Source organism: Anabrus simplex, chromosome 2, assembly GCF_040414725.1.
Source record: "Anabrus simplex isolate iqAnaSimp1 chromosome 2, ASM4041472v1, whole genome shotgun sequence".
NCBI classification, from domain to species: domain Eukaryota; kingdom Metazoa; phylum Arthropoda; class Insecta; order Orthoptera; family Tettigoniidae; genus Anabrus; species Anabrus simplex.
In genome coordinates, this window is record NC_090266.1 from 85,041,349 (window position 1) to 85,063,786 (window position 22,438).

At 40.1% G+C, this 22,438-nt stretch overlaps 1 protein-coding gene across 2 annotated transcripts in view; it reads left to right on the plus strand.

Annotated features, from left to right (window-relative positions):
• Positions 1 to 22,438, plus strand: part of PTPMT1 (protein tyrosine phosphatase, mitochondrial 1) — a 187,957-nt gene that overhangs the window by 88,140 nt on the left and 77,379 nt on the right. For both annotated transcript variants that reach the window (XM_067142317.2, XM_068226475.1), the window contains exon 3: positions 15,449 to 15,640. In XM_067142317.2, coding sequence (XP_066998418.1) covers positions 15,449 to 15,640 — 192 coding nt within the window. The remainder of the gene's footprint in view (positions 1 to 15,448; positions 15,641 to 22,438) is intronic.

Consider the following 22,438-nt stretch of genomic DNA (forward strand, 5'->3'; position numbering starts at 1 on the left):
AGCAGTTACAGGACTTGGTCTATAATTTACAATAGGGCGTATCGGGACATCAGTTTTGTGAATTTCTGGTTATGCTTTGACGGTGGGTAATCCTGGATTCATATTAATAAGTTTACTTTTTTTGCTGTCAGTTAGGAGAAAGGATGTATTTTTAAGTGTCTGTTTGAGCTGCCGTTGGATAACTTGGGTTGGATCTTTATTGATTATTGTAAAGCTGTTATCTGTGAAGAAATTTTTTGTTCTAGATACGTATTCTGTTTGATCCATTATTACAGTGGTATTTCCTTTATCTGCTTTTGTAACAGTGGTGTGTTTTTTAAAAATTTTATTCTTGAGTTGAATGATCTTTTTTCTATCTTCAAGTTGTGATTTGTTAATGTTCAGAGTAGGTGATACGAAGGTTTTCTTTAATTGTTTATTAGCTTCGTGTCTGAGCTTATCCTGTATGTCGTAAGGCATTTTCTTGATCTCTGTTTCTATTATGAGTCTTTTAGCAACGTTTGATGGGTTATAGTTTGGCCAGTTATGCTTAGAGCCCTTTGACAAAATAGCAATTTCCTCGTCATCAAACGTTGCGTTAGATAGGTTGATGAATGGAGGATGAAATTGAGCTAGGTGGTGGCCAGCAGTATTTGAACTGATCGAGTTATTGGGTGGTTTGTTGGTTGTAGATTTGTTGAGAAGGGTTTGAAACTTATTATTTAGGGTGGACTGTTTTTGAGCAAGCAAAGTGGATAGTTTACTGTAGACTTTCACTTGGAAAATGTTCCACTTTGAGTCTGATAGCAATGTAGCAACTTCGAGGTGAGTTTCATATAGTCGGTTGTTTGAAAGTGATTTTTTTCTTATGTAGAAATTTTAGTTCATTTTTAAGCCATAATTTGTTAGTTTTATGGTAGACTTTATATTGATGTGATAAAACATGTCTTTTGTTGTTGTTCTTTAAAAAAAATTAGGAGTCAGATTGTGAGCAATGCACTTCTTAATAAAGTCTATGTCTTTGATTAATTTTCCTATTTTAATTCTTAGGCTCATATAATACTGAGCTTTACTTTTGGCCTGGTAGGCTATGTTATTTAACGTTAAGAATTTCATTCTTACCCCCTGCGGGTGGGGGACGCACATGTAGAATACACCCGCGGTATCTCCTGCCTGTTGTAAGAGGCGACTACAAGGGGCGACCAAGGGATGTTTGAATTAGAACCATGAAACTACTCTTGATTCGTACCATCATGCGGGGAACACCATGGGTTGCATGTACTTGCGAGTAGTATCACTAACTTGGTACGAAATAGGTTTGTGATTAGTTGCAGTAAAAAGCCTGGCCTGGTGGATTCCAGTACCCATGCGTTGTACTCATATGGGCAACACCGCGGGTCTGGGCGTAGCCTGTGAGTTGTACCACTATATGAGCGACACCGTGGATCTGCGTTGCCTGTGATTAGTACTCACTATGTGAGGAACACCATGGGGCCCTTGGGACCGGCGCCCGTGACTAGTACACCTAGGTGAGGAAACTCATCGGTTTGCGTTGGCTGTAGGTGGCGCCATTGTGTGCGAAACACCATAGGTTTGCGTTACCTGTACGAAGTACAATACTTGCGAGTAGTACCATCTTGTGTGGAACACTGTGAGTCATCGCTACTTTTGATTAGTACCCCAAAATGACAGATACCATGGTTCTACTTTACTCGCGACATGTACTATTCTGTGGGGCCTTAGTCGTGGATTTTGCACCCCTATTGACATCAAGCATCATTGTGCTTTATAAGTGGTCCCTTGGTCAGTAATACTATTATTCACGATCTTTTTTGTGTCTGATCCACTGTTCTTGTTTGTTTGTTTTTGTTTTTTGTAGGGTTCATGTCCATCCATTCATTCTTCATGATATTTTTTATTTCATTTTGGTCAGTGGATGAATCTGAATTTTTTCTTATTTCATTTCGTACCATTAGGGGCCAATGACCTCGGTGTTAGGCCCTTTTAAACAACTAGCATCATCATCATCATCATCATCATCATCAATTTCATTCTTCGGGTTCCGTATTGAATCAAGATTCACAATAAACAAAGCAAATAATAAGATCCACCTTTTCAATACTATATATTACGTGAAATTTTTTACATTTCTGTTAAATCATCATGTTTATGAACTTTTGGTACCGGTTTTGACAAAACTATATGTCATCATCAGCTTAGGATAAATTATACAAAGATAATAAAATACATTGATTGTGACCCTATAATAATATCATAATAGTAAAATTAGTAATATACATATTAAAACTAAAGTAATATTTACAAATATAAGATGATAGATGATAGTCATTAATACAATAGTGGTGTATTTAAAAAGAATGACATGTTAAAAGAAATTTTGGTTTCTTGCAGTAAAATATAATGATCAGCTTTTGATCTGTCATATGTTAATCTGTTGATCAGTCTGATTAATTTTAAAGAGGCGTTGTAGCTATGTTTGACATGTTAATAGAATTGAACAAACACTCAGCCATAAGTTGTTCCTCACGAGTATATACACAACAGAATGTAGAATATTCTAATAGGGCTTCAACTTGGACTTAACAGAAGAAGAACTTTAGTACAATGCCCAATATAAGCAAGATAAATAAATTAAGTTTATATGTCACTGCAGGTTGATATTGACAAGCAAAGTGTTTTATTGGAAAGTTCTTTTTTTTTTATCGGCTTGTCACCTTGTATGTTTTTTTTTTTTGCTATTTGCTTTACGTCGCACTGACACAGATAGGTTTTGTGGCGACGATGGGACAGAAAAGAGCTAGGAGTGTGAAGGAAGCGGCCGTGGCCTTAATTAATGTACAGCCCCAAACAGAAGAAGTCAGGATGTGGTTGTACGCCGATGACATGATCCTGCTCTCAGAAAGAAGAGCCCCCCTGCAAGAAGCCATAAACAAATTGGAAGGGTGGTCCCAAGAAAATGACCTAGTTATAAATAGGGAAAAGACACAAATAATGAAATTCAGAAAAGGAGAAAATTTGGCAAACACTGATAGATTCACTTGCGGGGAAGAAGTACTAGAAATAGTCAAAAGCTACAAGTACCTAGGACTCACACTGCAAGTGACAGGACATGCCTTTTCCAAGAACATTGAAGACAGAGCTGTAAGAGCAATAAAGGCAACTTTCGAGATAAAAAAACTGAATCTATTATCCGTCACAACAGATCACATAAATTAGGTTAGAAATGTAAATTGCATGTATTCTTGAATTAGAGAGAGAGAACTTGTGAGTGGTCTTCATATTGTTTATATATTCGTCTAGATGGGAATTGAAATTCTATTATATGGGCTAAAATTTCTGGCCTGAAATTATTTAATGTAATGCATGTACGTGATTTAATGGAAAAATATCAGTAAGTCTGTGAGCGCTTTAGATTAGGTGGGAAAAATGTAGATTTGTATTATTAATTATTTCAAACCGTGATATGTATATTTTATTTTATGGGATATTCAAGCCTATTTTGGTAATGCATGATGACAGTGTCTTCAAAATGCACTATCGGCTTATATCATGAAGACAGGAAGGCACTCTTGTTTTGATGTAATTTTGCATGATAAAAATATGTAGATGGCTGTATTAATTATATGCGCAACTTGTGACAAGCCTGGACAACAAACAAATGCCCTCCTATTTAGATAAGTGTTTCCCTTTTATGTCAAGTATTCGCTTTTCAGTAATACGAGAATAACATTATGGATACATTTAAATCCATATTTGATTTTTTTTTCTGAGTTCAAACTGTAGGAAAACATAGGCTGAGATATTCTATGTAATCAGATGGATGTGAACCTGGACATTCTAAGTCTATGGATGTGAAATTGAAAAGATGAATAGTGGCTTGATATTGAATTAAAGAACTGTAACAGGGCAGTGAATTAATAAGCCAGTGGAGCTTTGGAATATGATATGAGGATATCAGTTGAAATGACATTATTTACCATGATGTATTTTAAGGAAGACAATTGGACTCGCCTTGAGTTGTTGACAAGAAATATTCTGCTGCCGACCATTATTTGGTGTGGTTAGACGTTGTATGATATATGACTTAGAAAGGGGTACTTCAGCACTTCCCTTGTGAGAAGGGTCACTGCTAAGTGTATTGTTCAAGCCTGTCCACTAAGACTGAATGCAGGGAGTTTCGCATAAACCCGATTACATTTAAAGGATTCTTTTAATGCTTTCATGTTTATTTCTATAAAGAAATTAAATAACTGGAACGCCAGTATTATTATTGATTTGTTGACCTCATGATTAATTGAAAAAGGGAGTTTTTAGAGACCCGTCTGTCGATGTCATCCTGGTGATCATCGGTTCGAACTCCAAGGCAGACCATGGATTTTCTTTGTCACACAATATTTCTTTTACGTTATACAGTCAGTTGCATGCATATATTATTTATAGTTTGTTTTAAAATATGTGTACATATTTTTTTTAATATGCTCCTTGAGTTGTGTTTAATTTTTTTTTTTTTGATTCCAAAACGAGTTCTGTCTCGTTATTTGTCATCGGATTCATTGTGATGTGGGTTCGATTTCTGGACCCAACATCAGTCAAATTTTATTTTGATGATTATGATTTTATCCACTAGTGTTTGCTTATTCTTTTGTTTACTTATTTAGTAATATAATTATTTAATTAGGTGACCACTTCAAGTTGTCTCCAATTTTCGCATAGATAATTGTTTCTTCTAATAGTGAAGAAGGAATGTAATGAGAACCGTCACATTTATAAGGATATTTCTGTTCTTAAAAAAGTTTTTTACTGATTATTTCATGTAATACTTATTGTCATGTCAAAAAGTGAATGGAACAAACAATTTCGACATTTAATCGATAAATATTAACAAAATTGAATTCATTAATTTTGTCAATGAAAGGAGTGACATCTCCAAATTTGTATTTAGTTGTATTTATTTGTATTTGTATTTAGTCCATTATATTAAAATTATTCAGGGTTAATTTCAATTAATCGTGATTTTATCAAGGATTAATAAATAGGTTTTACAAACTTTTCTTTGATTGTCATTGTTTCGGAAAACATTGCATCCTATTTCCCTCTGTTCATTTATGCCTTTAAGTTAGTTAAGTGTTATATTATGGTCTTTTGTCGCAAACGCACCATGCCCCTGGGAGGCTGTTGGTTTGATTCTTTGGAACAGAGGAGTGCAGTCGATCCTTACACGGTCAAAAGAGCTTTTGCTCACCCATCATTTTGAAGTTTATTTTTCTTCGTTTTTCTAGATGAGGTGGCATTTGACTCTAGACTAAAAAGGTCCCATACCATCGAATGCCTTGGCGTATGGTTCTATATGGCAGTAGCCCGAAATTATGGGGACAATGATGCTGTCATGTGGTTCTATGGGGCAATGGCGTGGGTGGTAAGGTCGCACTATGGACCATAACAACTGGACATACAGGCCTTCAAAGTTAGAATGGAAATGGATGCAATATAAAGGAAACATGGATTTTTAAAAAATTAATGGATTATCATCTAAAAATTATAGATGAGGTGGATATTGTAGAAAACTTCCAGTACTTAGGTGGTGTTCTGACCTCAGACAATACCATACATCAAAAGATTAGCAACAGAATACAGAAAGATTCTACATTTTATTGTGCTGTACGTCAAAGACTTTGGGATGATACATTTTCATTGATTTCCAAGATCAGCTTGTACAAGATCTATCTGGTACCTACATTGACGTATGGTCTGGAAGCAGCAACACTTACTGAATCAACAGAGAGTTGTCTTCAGGCAACGGAAATTAAGTTCCTGCATTCTTGTGTACAAAAATCAAAAATGGAAAAAATAAGGAATGTGGATATCCGACAACAGCTTGGATTGGAAATAAGCTTGCTGGAGAGCCTCAGAGTGAAGAGATTGCAATGAAAAGAATGGACCCCCGTAGGACTCTTTAAGTATACTTTGACCACAGTGTTTGTGGAAAGAGACCAAGAGGAAGACTGCATGATATTAGGGAGAAGCAGTTTTTCAAGGACCTTGAAATCAGAGATCTAAACTGGCAATGCATTTATGAACAACCTCTGTGGATGGACAGGACAAACGGGAGGAGGCTCGTATACAACTACACCTGGTTTGTTGGAGCGAAGAAATTATGATGATGATGATGATGATGAATGTATTATTTTCAGGAGGATAGCCAGTAATATGTCATAATATTATTACTGTTGTTGTTATTATTATTATTATTATTATTATTATTATTATTATTATTATTATTATTATTATTATTATTATTATTATTATTATTATTATTATTATTAACTGCACATCCTACAGAATTTATGGATAAAATGCTTCACACACCCACTAAGGTAGTATTTATGATAATTACATTATTCACATATTTACATTCGTACAGTAATTCATTCACCCGATAGCACTTACACTCTCTATTAACTTCTCTGCGAACAGAGTGAAAGGGTAGAGAAAGGCGATGGAAAGGGTCAAGGTTAATGGAGCCAGCAAAGGATTTTCGAAGGAAGATCAAGACAGTTCTTTTGGCAACAGTTTCTGTTGAGGTGAGTTAAGCCATATGAAGATGGGAGTGGTAAGTTATTAGCCTTTCCACACAATGCTGTATGCTCTGAAGCTTGTTTAAGTTTCTAACTGTAGTGGGACTCCATGCACGAAAACCATAGGTTGATATGGGTCTCGTCATACTGAGATAAGCTGTTCGTAGGGCCCTTGTTTTGAAGCCTGTTAGATTGCTGCTAAGAAATCCCATAATTTTCACTGCTTTTCATCTTGCCTCCTCCGTCTGCAGGTTACATTTTAATTGCTAGAAACTATGATTCCCAAGAGTTTAATATTTGAGCATTGCAGGACTACATTCTCATTTTAATTCATACTTGTCCTCTAGGCACTTTCATGATTGACTTATCCAAATACATTTATTTACATCTGTGACTAAACCATTCATGAAGCATTACACAGATAAAATTTTGCAAGTCTGATTGCAGTTTTCGACTATCTTCCATATTTTTAATGCTTTTATATAGGATGGCGTTATCTCCACATTGTGCCTTGCATGCGGTTACACAACCAGGAAGATCGAACACAAATACAAGGTACATCAGGGGAGCATGAACTACTCCTGATGTCACTTTGATAGGTTGTGACCGAACCCCTCCATATACTACACACTGAGTTCGATCGTCTAGGAAGGACCTTATCCATGTCAATAATCTGCCTCATATACTGAGCTGTTGCAGCTTCAAAAACTCCTATACTGTTTGCATATTTCAAAATATGTAATTGTACAGTCTATGGAAGCTAAATGAATGAATGAACAGAAGTTGTTCGTGCAGCAGTTGGTCAAAGGCTTTGCTGCAGTCAAGTGATAGGCAGTCCACGTGAATCACATCTGGTTGATCCAACTAACACTGATATTCATCAACGACTTTGGTTAAGAAGGTTGTGCAAGAACTCTCTAGGAGGAATCAATGCTGAGTAGAACCAAGCAGGTCTCCCTCTCATAAGAATTCCAACACATTCCTTGCTACTAATTGCGCCATGCACTTATAAATGAGAGATTTTATTGCCACTGGACTATAATTATCAATTTTATTTCTTTCTCCAATTTTGAAAATTGGTGCTGTGTGTGCACATTTCCATTCACCAGTTACACAGCCTCTGTTAATTGATAAGTTGAACAGGGCACACAAGGAGGGTGCTAATGCTTCTGCACACTGCACTAAAATAATTGCACCAGGCGAGTTGGCCGTGCGGTTAGGGGTGCACAGCTGTGAGCTTGCATCCGGGAGATAATGGGTTCGAACCCCACTGTCGGCAGCCCTGGAGATGATTTTCCGTGGTTTCCCATTTTCACACCAGGCAGATGCTGGGGCTGTACCTTAAGTAAGGCCACGGCTGCTTCCTTCCCACTTCTAGGCCTTTTCTATCCCTCCGTCGCCATAAGACCTATCTGTGTCGGTGCGACATACGGCAAATTAAAAAACATAATTGCAGGTATGTTGTCTTGGCCGGGAGTAGCATGTGGTCGAGTCTTTTGAAGGTTATTAATGACCTCAATCTTTGTGTAGTAAAGGTTGGAGAGGGAAGAGAGGTAGTGGCAGAGTGGTGTTTGGATATATATTTGTACTTTTCCCAGGCTCATTATATTTCCCTTCAAATTTCTCAGTGAACACTGTGGCAGTGGCTTCAGGTAAGGTAACTGTTGTCCCATTAGAGCAGATTGAACTTGGTGCTGAGTTGCCATGGTTTCTGTTCAGGAATTTCCACATATCTTTGTTGTTGTTACTTATCTAATTTACATAGTTTTTGTATGCTTCATGGATGAATTTCTTAGTTGTATTCCTCATGCATTTATATTTGTTTCATATAAGATTGCCAATTTCTTGGCTGCTTTGCCGTGGTCTTGTAACATGAGACAAGTTATGAAAAATTTTGTTTTAGATTTTCTTGGAGGTGATGGTTCATATAGAGAAGAACTGCTAGTCTCCTGGGTATCAGTCACTGGTGAGATTGATTTATTCCCGAAGTCACTACCACTTTCATCATCTGATGCCGCCTTGTTAGTTACAAGTGTACTGACCTCGTTTATGACAGCTTCTTCTTCAAAATTCTGTTCTTTTATTTGTTCAAAAATAACATATCTTCAGAAGCACCATGGAAATCCACCAGCAGTTTCACAATTACTGCCCATTGTATAAGAAGAGCGTACATCAGAAATAATAAATAAAAGTACCTTCACGTCGCAAACACAAGTGGATTACCCTAAATGACAGCAGAGTACTCTCCTCTACTGTCTCCAGTTAGCAGAGAATCAATGATGATGATTAATTGATTGATGCTTGTTGTTTAAAGGGGCCTAACATCTAGGTCATCGGTCCCTAGCAGAGAATCAAAGGCAGACAGAATATGTATACCCATCATCCCTCTTCCCCTGCCTGTGCAATCCATACCAGTGCTTCATAGCAACTAAACAACTAAAATGGTCTTGTTCAGTTCTCTGTGAGTTACAGTATGTTCTAAACATGGCTTACGCTAATAATACCACTCCACCAGTTCTGATAGAAGGTAGATCTAAAATCCTTACATCTCCCCGTTTTCAGCATACTCAGACGTGAAATCAGGATATTTTGTTAAGTTGGAAAAATCAGGCATGAGAGTAATGAGAATAATTGCTGATACAGTAGTCTCTCACAAACTCAACCCATTGTAGACTGACCGGGTGTTGAGGTACGAATATGTTAGGTCTTATGGACCCATGGAAGGTTTATATAAAACTCATTTCAGGTTGTATTAAAATGCTGAAAACCTTTCACATATAGAGATTGTAAGAAGATATAAAACCTAATCGAAAACAGTTTTTTAAAAAAATAATAAAACAACTTACGTGTGCATGAAATTTTTAGTCCTTTTTTTTTTTTTGGTAATTACTTTATGTTGCACTGACACAGATAGGTCTTATGGTGACGATGGGACAGGAAAGGCTTAGGAATGGGAAGGAACTGGCTGGGGCCCCAGCATTTGCCTGGTGTAAAAATGGGAAACCACGGAAAACCATCTTCAGGGCTGCCGACAGTGGGGTTCAAACCCACTATCTCCCAGAGGCGAGCTCACAGCTGCGCGCTCCCAATCGCATGGCCTACTTGTCCGGTTTTAGTCTTTCTTTTGTAGAAGAATCTGGTGAAGGTAGTTTTTCTCTCACACCTGCTGCTTTTTTTTCATAGCTTCATCATGCAGACATCAGAGGAATAACCTGTTTGTGGCAGATGATCCTTCCTTCTCAAAATAATGATTCACTTAGCAATGGCAAGTCCAATCTATGGAAAGTTTAACTGAGAGAAATTTATGCATGTGCTGCATGTCATTCAATATTTACAATTCATTTTTCGATAGAAAATCCATCCCATATAATGACCGCCAAAACATAGGAAGGAATGCTGTGTGTGATGACTGATGAGTAATTGATGCAAGCTGACCTACCTTCTAAATCTGCAGTCTGTTGGCATATTTCAAAATATGTAATTGTACAGTCTATGGAAGCTAAATAAATGAATGAATGAAAGTAGGAATTTCTCTATACAAGTCATTTGTTGCCAGAAGTGCTGTTATGTATAAGGGGCAGTCAAATGAAAACTGAACACCCACTACAATGTGACCATGGAATGGTTTTATTCCAAAGTAATTACCAAAACTATTAATACATTTATCCCACTGGGAGACGAGACGATCAATTCTAGTTTTGTAGAAAGAGGTAGGTCACTGACAGATCCACTTCCTGCCCTGAATGAAACCGACATCCACGAATGTCTTTCTTCCTCTGTGATTCATCGGTTTTCCTGGATAAGGCCATCAAATTATAAACATTAAAATAAGAAATAATCATTTACACCACCTTGCCAATACTTATCTTTCCTTATATTTAGGATATAAACATTACAACTGGTGTTGTTAGTTGAGACATGTTTCGCTTAACTGTCGTAAGCATCATCAGCCCAAATAAATCTTAGCCTAAAGTTAGGTCAGGGCCCCGAACCTAGTGGCCTTGTAGTATATGGTACCCCAAGAATCGCATTTACATTATAGAAAATCAATAGTTTTAAAACTAGTGTGAGAACTTCTAACAATGTTTGACATGTCTATAATGTCTATTTTTTAGCTTGTATTATGTAAATTATTTCAACTCCGCCCCCTTATTTTCACTGAAGATGGCTCAAATGAGCCGAAACATGTTTGAATTTGATTACTCCGTCTAATGATGGAATATATGATGCATTGAATTAGGAGGATACACTCATTTTTTTACCTTTGTAAAATGAGATGATGAGTTTTGCGTACTCCAGCACCCTCAGCCACCAGGAAACGAACCACACTTCTCTGCTCTTCTTTGCTTGCCTCCATTTCTACAGCTGAACAAACACACTGGACCAGTCTGTGCACCATCAAAGACATAACCCAACAATTGCGTGCACCTCTGAGTTGTCACTGTGCAGTTCTTGTACAACAGCGATGGCAGTATCAATACATAACAACGATGTTGCCACCTTTCACACGGAATGTGTGTTATGGCGGATGTTTGGTTTTAATTTGACTGCCCTTTATATTACAGCATATTCTAAACATTACTGGCCCTAGTAATACCACTCCACCAGTGTAAGTGCAGAAATAAAATAATAAATGACATTATTTTTCCGGTGTAGACAAAAAAGGAAACTTCTGGCGGATGTTGAGTTTTGTGGAATGCCAAGTTTCTGGGACTCTACTGTAGTAGCAAATTAGGACAGTGGAAGGAAGGTATACTGAATGTGATGAAGCCTTTATTAGGATCGACTACACTGTAATGAATAAAGAGGCTGTATTTTTAAAAATAATGCTATGAATAAAATACCGTCTGTTTTATTGAACTAATTTAATCGAGGATAACCCAATCAGTACACACACATAAACAAAATTATGCCAACCAGCAGTAATCTTGATTGACAGGTCTTATGTTTCACTTGCTTCACACACACACCAGTCACTTCACACGGCAGCTCCATGCAATCAGGTTCGAATACATGTGTGCTGGCCCTCCTCCTTATAGAAGAACTGCTGTACACTTGGCTTGACTCCAGACAAGACCGATAACTCGCATAATCAACTTGCATGATCTTTCCAGACACTGAACTCTTGCTTCACAACTCGTAACTGACTACTCAACACTCACCACAGTAACACAGCAACAGCAACAATAACTTAATAACTGCCACCTGTTCGGAGCTAGCCTGTTTTTATACACCTGGCAGTGAAGTTGTACTACCTTCTGTGTGCAGCCAGAATAGGAGCGTTCCAGTTTCACCTTCCAGAAAATCCATGGAAACACCAGATGAAATGCACAATAGAAGAAGTGACATTCACATACCCTTAGGTCAGCTGGGAGTTAACCAGCATGACTCACTCACTCCTTCCAGGAAATACTGAAGTGAGGCTACAACAGTGCTGGCAGTCATATCAACAAATACAAAAAACAAACTAAAACCAACCCCACGGCACTTAACGCCCTTGAAAGGGCTTTGGCCTACCCAGAGACCGCTGCTCAGCCCGAAGGCCTGCCGATTACGAGGGGCCATGTGGTCAGCACGACGCGTCCTCTCGGCCGTCATTCTGGGCTTTCGAGACCTGGGCTGCCATCTCACCATCAGCTAGCTCCTCAATTCTAATCACATAGGCTGAGTGGACCTCGAACCAGTCCTCAGGTCAAGAGAAAAGTCCCTGACCTGGCCAGGAATCGAACCCGGGGCCGGCCAACAAGTACAAAGGGAGTTCAATATATAATGCAACACTTTTTTTTTCTTTCTAAAAGCAGGTTGGTTTTATTGAGGATTCAAATACACCATGTTATTCCCCAATCCTTTTGCTACAATACCCTATTTTCCAACATAATGTCCATTCAGTGCTGCGGCCTTACACCACCGTTATGTGAGGGCCTGTATGCCTGCATGGTACCACTCGACTGATTGATGTCGGAGCCAACGTCGTGCTGCATCGGTAACTTCCCCATCATCCACGTAGTGCTTCCCGCTGAATGCATCCTTCATTGGGCCAAACAGATGGAAGTCAGAAGGCGCGAGATCTGGGCTGTAGGGTGGATGAGGAAGGACATTCCACTGAAGTTTTGTGAGCTCCTGTCGGCTGCGCAGACTTGTGTGAGGTCTTGCTTTGTCATGGAGAAGGCTCACCATGCTTTTGTCCATTGCCAGGTGTCTCTAGACATTCTGCAAGTGCCTATCAATATCTGTGATATCCTGGTTTTATGCCGAAAGAAACTCAATAACAGCTTTTTGTTTGGTATGCACCTCCGTTTCAGACGTCATTTTGGAAGCTAGTTATAGCGCTGCCACTTATGGGAAATTAATGAAACTCTACGGGATGAAGTGGGAATATGCAAAGAGGTCCCAAACAAAATTCTATTTTTTAAAAACCAAAATTGACCGAGAAATAAAATGTGTTGCATTATATATTGAACTCCCCTCATACATTGGCCCCCCTCTAGAGCTGATTGTCCCAATCAGTTATCTTCTTCAGCTGTTCCTTGTTAAAGCGCCAGTCGGTCCAGATGCACCACCTTCATCTTGCATCTTGGATCTGTTGTATGCAATAGATGATATTTATTCTCTTCAAAATGTGGTAAGGGTCTTCCCATGCCTTCTGGAGCTTGAAAGACAAGCTTCTCTTCCTTATGGGTTTATACAGCCATACTAGGTTGCTTTCATGATATCCAGTTGTGTATGCTCATTGGTCGTATTGTTTTTTCATTCCTATCCTCAATCTCTTCCAGACATGTACATCCTGCAGTTTCCTTGCCAGATCCAGGTAGTCCTGGTCAGTTGGGGCAGGATGGTCCTCAGGCCAGCCAAATGCTAAATCCAGTTCTCTTCCAAACAGCATCCTTGCTGGTGTGCATTCCATGATGTCGTGTACTGCGGACTGGTATGCTAAGAGGAATGGGAAAGATGACAATCCCAGTCCCACTGCGCTTCCACCCAGACTTCACAGCTCCAAGTCTCTCTTGAACTCCACAATGATCCTTCAGCAGAGAACCTCATTTTCACCCTCCCTCTTGGAACAGAACTTGCAATCTTGTGATCAAGGTCTTTGGGACAGAGTGTTGATCTGCAGAATATATGCTTTATCTCGTGGAGGCCCTCCTTGATCTTTCTCTATCCGCCTGCCACCTTCTTCTGATCTTCTATCTTCACCTCCATCTTCTGGCCTTCTTTCACCTTCTTCATAATCATCTTCTGGTCATCTTCCATCATCTGGCTTTCTTCCATCTTTTACTGCCCCCATTCCATCTTCTTTGTCATCATTCCCTGGCCTTCTTCCTTGTTTTCCTGGATGTTTTCTTTCATCTTCATCATCATCTTCTGCCTTTCTTCTTCTGACCCTCTTCCATCTTCTTCTGGCCTTCTTTCATCCTCTTTATCATCTTCTGGCCTCCTTCCTTCTTATTCTGGACTTTTTCCATCTTTTTCTCAATCACCTTCTGACCTTCAGTCTTCTTCTTCATCTTGAAGAGCGTGTTTAACTGAGTCTCCTTTTTCCTATGGCTTCTAGTTTCAATTGGTATCCTGTCAATTACCACAAGAAGAAACCTAAAGATTTGTGTGTGTGTTCTTACTATACACAGATATTCCAGATTGCTCCTGATAGTGGTCGAAACCTGTAGTAACCAATCCACTGATTCACAATGGTCACAATGATGTGTCACACATGGGGTCTATTCCACTTTTATTAAAAATAAAACGTTGTTTTATTGAACTAATTTAATTGAAGGTGACCTAATCAGCACACACACAATTATACTCGACACTGAATAACCACACTTTACTAATTACTAGTTATTTTCAAAAGTCTTTTGTCCTCACAGCAGGTGTTCACCTGGAACAGCAATAATCTTAGTTGACAGGTCTTACTTTTCACTTCGCTTTGTGCGCACAGTTAATTCACACGGCCATTCCATACAGTGAGGTTCGCATACACATGTGTTGGCTATCACAACGTAAAACTGCTGTACACTTGACTCAACTCCAGGCAAGACCGATAACCCACAGAGTTATGTCATATGACCTCTCCACACATTGAACTCTTAGCTCATGCCTTGTAACTGATAACTCAACATTCACTGCAATAACACATCAATAACATAACTCAGTAACTGCCGCCTGTTCTTATATACCTGGTGATGAAGATCTAGTATCCTCAGGATGCAACAAGAATAGGAGTTCTCTAGTTTTGCCTTCCATAAAATACCTGGAGATGTCAGACAAAAATCACAGTTGAAACAGAAGCCATCACATGTCCTCAGGCTGGCCAGGAACTCTCCAGCCTCGCTCATTTCTTCCACGAAATACCAAAGGGGGGACTACAACAGTGATAACAGTTCATGACCAAGTAACTAGTAGTAGTATATGAACACTAATGAAGAATAAGGAGACTTGCAGAAATAGTTGACAAGTAACATTTGTTGTCTATGTTCAGTATGTAATTATATCAAGCTTAGATGGCACAGTGTTTGCTGTAAAAATGGGATCGTTAGACATACTTATTTAATACAAGGAGAGTTGCATACAGAAGTGACGTCCTAGCAATTAGTATGTGAGAATGACAACTTGGCTTCCTTTCTATTTTTAAAATTTCCTTTTAGGCTTTCTATAATCAGGTAGATTCAATAGTTTGTTTAGTTTTTAAATAACACTTTACAACAATTGTGCTGATCTTCAGAAACACCATATGTAGCTTTCTGTATTTGTGAATGACAGTTATAATTATGAAACTAAAGCCTTAAGTTCATCTGTAACTTCAGTATTTAATAAGAATTTATGAAGGTTTTGAAATTCTTTTGAAATCTGATTTTCATTATGTTTGAATCCTTTAGGACTGGAAGAAAAACGGTGTTGAATTTTTGCAACTTACCACCACGGATATCTTTGAGGCTCCTTGTCAAGAGAAATTAAAGCAAGGTGTCGCTTTTATAAATAAATTTGATGGTACTGGTGGTTCAGTATATGTCCACTGCAAGGCTGGTCGGACACGCAGCGCAACACTTGTAGGATGCTACCTCATGATGGTATGTATTGTCATTCAGTTAATTTATTTTATCTTCCGTGAATTATGAATTATGAATTAGAAAACTCTAAGAACAGTCTTGTTGAAATATGGAAATGATGTTGGTAAAATAGGCTGTCATCTCTAGTGGTAATCTGGATGGAGATTAGTTGCAAATATCACCAGAGAGAACACCACCTAAAGTCCAAAACAAAAGAGCACTTCTGTACTTAACTAATCTGCAGATTTCATTTCATTAAGTTAATACAGTGACGGTTGAATACTAATAAAATCATTACTTGTTAATACTTGTTCATATTTTCACCAAACTCTCAATCATTGACAAGTTTATGCAATGTAAATAGTACTGTACATATATACACACACGAGTTATGTGATTTGATAGAATATGAGGATATTCTTACAGAACAAAACATGTCATTCTTTGTTTAATAGTATGTATTTTTTACAGATACGTTATAGTGTTATAATTTATATTCGAATTGTGTGTTTGACAGACTGGAAAGTTTTTAAATTACAGAATAGGGCACCCCTGTGGGTGGGAGACGCAGATGTGGAATACACCCGCAGTATCCCCTGCCTGTCGTAAGAGGTGACTAAAAGGGGTGACCTAGGCGTGCACATGGATTGTGGTTTGGTATAATGTGTTGGACCCCTTGTGGATGGGAGGGGCTGAATACATTCTCAGGTAATCCCTGCCTGTCCTAGAAGGTGACTAAAAGGGTCATGTGGCCATTGATTCCTCTTTATTTTTTATTTTTTTTTAGGTTTAATTGTAGACCGATTCAAAATTCATGATGTGCGTGCTGCTCAGAGATGGGGCTCTTACGTGTGCGATTACGCCCGGAAGCCTGCTTGTGACCACCCAGGGATCTTGCGGGTGGGAGCGTCATGTACCCATGCAGTAGTATCCACGTGAAGAGACAGGTTTCCACACAGCTGAATGCCAGAAGGACATATTATTATTGTTTTTTTAATTTTTTCTCTATATTTAGTACTCTGTACACGCTATGGGGTACATGCTATTGCAGGTGATTGGAGGAAGGGAGTCATAGTGCCCATTGCGTCAGTCATGCCGTATTAGGCATCGTCCAACATCGGACCCCGGGCAATACCGGCTACGACCAGGTGGGATTGCCTTGGCTGCTTGGTTCGGCTACAGAGGCCCCTGATTGGAGTGGTGGCATTCGGTGAAGATGATTTCGGGCATGGCTTTGAAACATCTTCAGCGTGCCTCAGCGAAGTCTTTAGCTTGTGATTCCTTGAGGGGTTCAACCCCCTGAGAATAAGCGCAGTGTGGAGGAATGGGATCCAGTTTCCCTAGGTTTCTGGTTGCTACCAGAACTGATGGGAGTGACTTCAAGCTGGTAAAGTCTATTTTGTTTAGTAGGCACATAGCAGGCGTCTACAGCGAACTGGAAGATCTGAAGAAAATGCGCAACGGTAGTTTGTTGTTAAAGACGTGCACTGCCGTGGAAGCTGATCGGTTGCTTAAGTACTACCACTTTGGCGATATTCCAGTCAAAGTGGAAGAGCACAAGACCTTGAATCTGGTTCGTGGAGTTGTCTTCCACCGCGATCTTATCTTGAACAGTGACGATGAGTTGTTGGAAGACATGAAGCACCATGACGTGACACACGGCCAGCACATTACACGCAACGTCAACGGTGAGGACGTTGCCACGGGTGCGTTCATTGTCTTCTTCAAATTGTCAATGTTACCAGAAAAAGTCAAGGTAACAACCTATTGCTGTGATGTGAGGCCATATATCCCGCCTCCCATGCGTTGCTATCGATGCCAGAGGTTTGGGTACATGGTATCTCGTTGCTCGAATCAGTCTGAATGTGGTACATGTGGCAGAGGAGCTCATGGTGCGGAAGAATGCACAATTCCTTACCTGTGCACTTACTGCCCTGGTCTTCATTCACCCCAAGATCGGAATTGTCTGGTTATCTCGGTGAGAAGAAGATCCAAGAAATTAAGACCCACGATGGTTTTTACTACCAGGAAGCGCGCCGTAAGTTCAATTCTATCAGTGCACTCACCAAGACGTTAGACTACACGAAGATAGCACAGAGTCTTCAAGCTCGAAGGGGGGCCACCCCACTTTCGACCACAAAGAAGTCTGTGCTGGCTGGGACTCCTAAGCCGGTGCTGCAGGGGGGAAGCCCAAGTCTTCTCCCCCCAAAGAGGTCGGCAAAAGCTGCTCCCACGCCGACGGAGGTGGCTATGTCGACCAGGGTTGGGAAAACATCTCCCAGCCCATCGAAACAAGAAACGAAGGTGGAGAAATGGAGCGCTCTTACCAGGTGCTCCCGCACTTCTCCTGCAAAGGGAAAATCATGCCCTCCATCTGGAGGGTAAAAGTCAGCGCCAGCAGGTACGCCTGCTCCAAAACCTGCGTGCTTCCCACCCCCACAATACATCGAAGTTCTGGGCGTCAGTCACACCATCTGCTGATGAGGGGAGGACGTCGAGCTGTCGTCTACATCTACGAATGTAGGCGTTGATATTGATAGTGTTTAGATTTAAGAGCATTTTGTCGCTCAGTACCTAACACACTCTCTTTTAGTCCACACTATGTCACTGTTACAGTCGAATTGTAACGGTTGTGATAGGCATCTTGCTGAGCTGCGCCAGCGCATTAGTGAGTTCGCGGCGAGTATAGTCTGTATTCAGGAAACAAACTTCAGACCAGGTCATCATATGGTCTTGAGAAATTTCAGACTATACTCGACAGAACGATATTATGCTCACCGAGCGTCCGGTGGCATGGGTATTTTTGTTCATTCTGATACCTGTAGCGAAGAGGTTCCTCTAAGCACGCCACTGGAAGCAGTTGCGGAGCGGGTACCGCTGCCTGTCATAGCAACAATGTGTAATGTTTATTTTCCACCAGTCCAGCCTCTTAACATAATTGATGTCACTGATCTTATAGATCAGCTTCCACCTCCCTTCCTCTTATTGGGAGATTTTAACGCCCATCACCCCATATGGTGCTCTGAGACGCTTTGCCCCAGGGGAGGAGAGTTAGAAACATTAGTATAAGAGCTGGATTTATGTATTTTGAACAGAGGTGAACCAACTCATTTCAGTGTACAATACAGCACATACCCTCGCATAGATGTAAGTCTATACATCCGAACGCTGGTTCCGCTGTTTCGGTGGAATACACACGATCTCTGTGACAGTGACCATTTTCCCATTATTCTTACTTTGTTGAAACAAAAATTTGTCAAGGCTCTTCTTTGATGGATTCTTAAACATGCTGATTGGTCAAAGTTCACATCACTAGCTGTCTTTAACAACATGACTAGCCGGACTGTAGACGGCGAAATAACTTATATAACACTAGTTATTCTTGCTGCTGCTGAGGAGTCCATTCCATCCTTTTTCAGGGACTCCTCGCCGAAAACTCGTTCCTTGGTGGAACAAAGAAACTGCAGGAGCTATTAAAGAACGCTGTCGTGCTCATACACGATGTCGTAGGCAGCTACTGTGGCCAACTTGGTAACTTTAAAAAAACTTATTCGACAAAGTAAGAAAGTTTTGAGGGAGAGATATGTAAAATTCTAAGTTCCCATGAAGGGAATTAGATATTTTTCACCAATAGAGCGTGTCAAAAACAGGTCAGATGTAAGGCTGTTCAGGCGTTTGCTCTATTGACCAGCGTTTCATCTTAGGTCTAACACTAGACTCATCAGAGTGGGATGTGTCAGACCCTACCCACTAACACTGGGGTGTATGCAGGTGAACTTATCAGGAGCCCATTATAAGAGGCACAGTCTGATAACTGCATACAGGAGATAAATCTCCACAATGGAATTATTGCCTGCCTTCAGTTATGTTAAGCAGGGGGCCCTTAGAAATTATGTTTGATATTTTCATATCATTCTCGATGTCCGTAAACCTGTGTTTGAATTCTTCGATATGCTGACCTATTGACGAAATGGCGTATGGCTTTTAGTGCCGAGAGTGTCCGAGGACAAGTTCGGCTCGCCATGTGCAGGTCTTTTGATTTGATCCCGTAGGTGACCTGCGCGTCGTGATGAGGATGAAATGATGATGAAGACGACACATACAACCAGTCCCCGTGCCAGCGAAATTAACCAATGATGGTTAAAATTCCCGACCCTGCCGGAAATCGAACCCGGGACCCATGTGACCAAAGGTCAGCACGCTAACCATTTAGCAATGGAGCCGGACGACCTATTGATGAAAAGTGGTTATGCTTTATTGCGATTTAAATGTTCGTTGTAGCGGATTATGAAGTTTCTGCCTGTACGTCCAATATAGCTTGTTTCACAGTTGTTGCATTTAATACGGTAAACTCCTGATTGGTTGTATATATTGTTGTTGTTGTTGTTGTTAACTGTCTTGGCATCATGTATAATATTGGTGCTGTTGTGCATGGTTTTAAATGGTGGTTTTAACTGAAGATTTCTACATTTCTCTAGACCAGTACACTAATCCTAACTACAATATAAATGACATTAAGGAGAAAACCAATATCATCCTCAACAAAGTTATTCCCGCCCTAAAAAATGATCACCTCAAAATAGTAAATAAACAGAACATAGCACGCTCCAATAAACCAACGAACGACAAACCCAGCTCCACCGCTACCCCCACAATGGTCACTCCCCCTACCCCTCCATCCATACCACTCTCTACAGCGAACATAAGTCCTAGGCGCATACGTAGCAGTACGCAATAAGCTTCCAAACAGAACGTCACCCAACCACAACAACAACAGCAGTAAGTACAAATTCACTCTCGCACACAACCTCAGGCATTCCTTCAAACTTACAACAGTTTACTCGTATCAGCTTATCTTTCACAGATAACTACAGCACTGCTACAAAAATATAGACAAGGAAGAAGTTACCACCAATAATCTATATTCAACCATATCCAAGAACCAAGACTTCATCATCTGCTTCTAACTTTTGAAAACAAGTTTACAGCGAAGCCACATATTATCTCTATCCACAATATTGGACAATTTAATGACTTGGGTTTTATTATAAGCATACATGAAGATATCTTTTAGTCAAATAGGACATTCTCAAGAACCTACACCTCTGTTACTAGCTCAAAATCAATCAACATAAACATAGGCGCACAAGACCCTAACGAGGAAGTCTGAAGAAGGAATATGCAAGAGGTGAACTTTTAAATTCACCAAGTGTTTTATATACATGTTTTCAGTGTTTTTAATGTGTTTAATGTGCACGTACAATTAGTTTTAAACTTAGGTTAAGTTTTTTACTACCATATTTTAATCTCAAAAACAATTTTAATCTCATGGAATCACGAAGGAAATGACGATAATATCCAACTCATATCCTCATATCCCCATTAGACATCTGGATGTGCTAATGGATGATGACGTATTTTTAGATAAGTAACACAAACCAATGCCTAATAGATGTAATACTATGATTTGTCGGTACTGATGTAAGTCCACATTTACAATAAACAGTATTGACAGGTGGAGTTTCTTTCTTATCCATATACACATAAGGGCATAGTAATTCCTGTCCTCAAGTCTGACAAATATCCTCAGTTTGCAGGAAGTTACAGACCTATTTGTCTTAATAAATGTTTGTGTAAGGTATTTGAGAGGATGGTAAATCGCCGACTTGTGTGGTGTCTGGAAAAACAAGGACTTTTGTCCGAGTATCAATGTGGTTTTCGAGCCGCTCGCTCGACCACTGACCACTTGGTATGCCTAAAGAGTTCTATCCATGATGCATTTCTCCGCAAACAGCATTTGGTGGCTGTTTTCTTCGACTTAGAAAAGGCCTATGACACCACATGGCGATATGCTATCCTTTCAGTCCTGCATCAGTGGAGATTCCGAGGTAACTTGCCGGTATTTATTGCAAATTTTTTGTCTCTCTGTCTATTCCCTGTCCGAGTTGGGAGGGCATATTCGCGATACCACGTTCAAGAAAATGGAGTCCCAAAGGGATCGGTTCTTAGGGGCACTCTATTTGCGATTGCCATAAACGATATTATCGCTGCTGCTGGTTCAACAGTAATACCGTCGCTATATGTGGACAATTTTGCTCTGCATTATAGCTTGCTTAATATGGCAGTCGCAGAGCGGCAATTACAGCAAGCTATTAGGAGAGTGGAACGGTGGCCTTTAGAACATGGCTTTCAGTTTTCAAGCGAGAAGACCACTGTTGTCCACTTTTGCCGGAAGCGAACTCTTCATGCGGATCCTGAGCTTTCCTTAGGGAATGTTACTCTGCCTGTAATTGATACTTACCGATTTCTTGGGCTCCTTTTCGATAGCATATTATCATGGAAGCCACATGTACGGCAGTTGAAATTACAATACACCAGGAAGTTGAATATCATGAAGTTTCTTAGCAGCACTAATTGGGGTGCAGACTGCACGGTGCTCCTATGACTTTATAGGGCACATATATTATCCAGATTAAACTACGGCAGTGCAGCATATGGATCAGCAAAGCAAAGCGTCCTTGCGCACCTGAATAGCATCCACCACAGGGGGGTTAGGTTGGTGACGGTAGCTTTTCGTACAAGCCCCATTGCTGGCCTGCTCACCGAATCTGGTGTGCCGCCTTTACGCCTGAGGCGCCAGCAAATGCTTCTGTCCTATGCTGCAAATTTGCGACAGGTGCCACTTCGCCCAAGCTATCCTAGCGTATTTCACAATGGAAACCGTCCGCTGTACGATGCTCATCCTCGAGCAACGCGGCCGGTTGGAAGACGCTTGGATAGCAGTCACAGAATGTTTCACGTACCTTTGGTTCCCTGCCT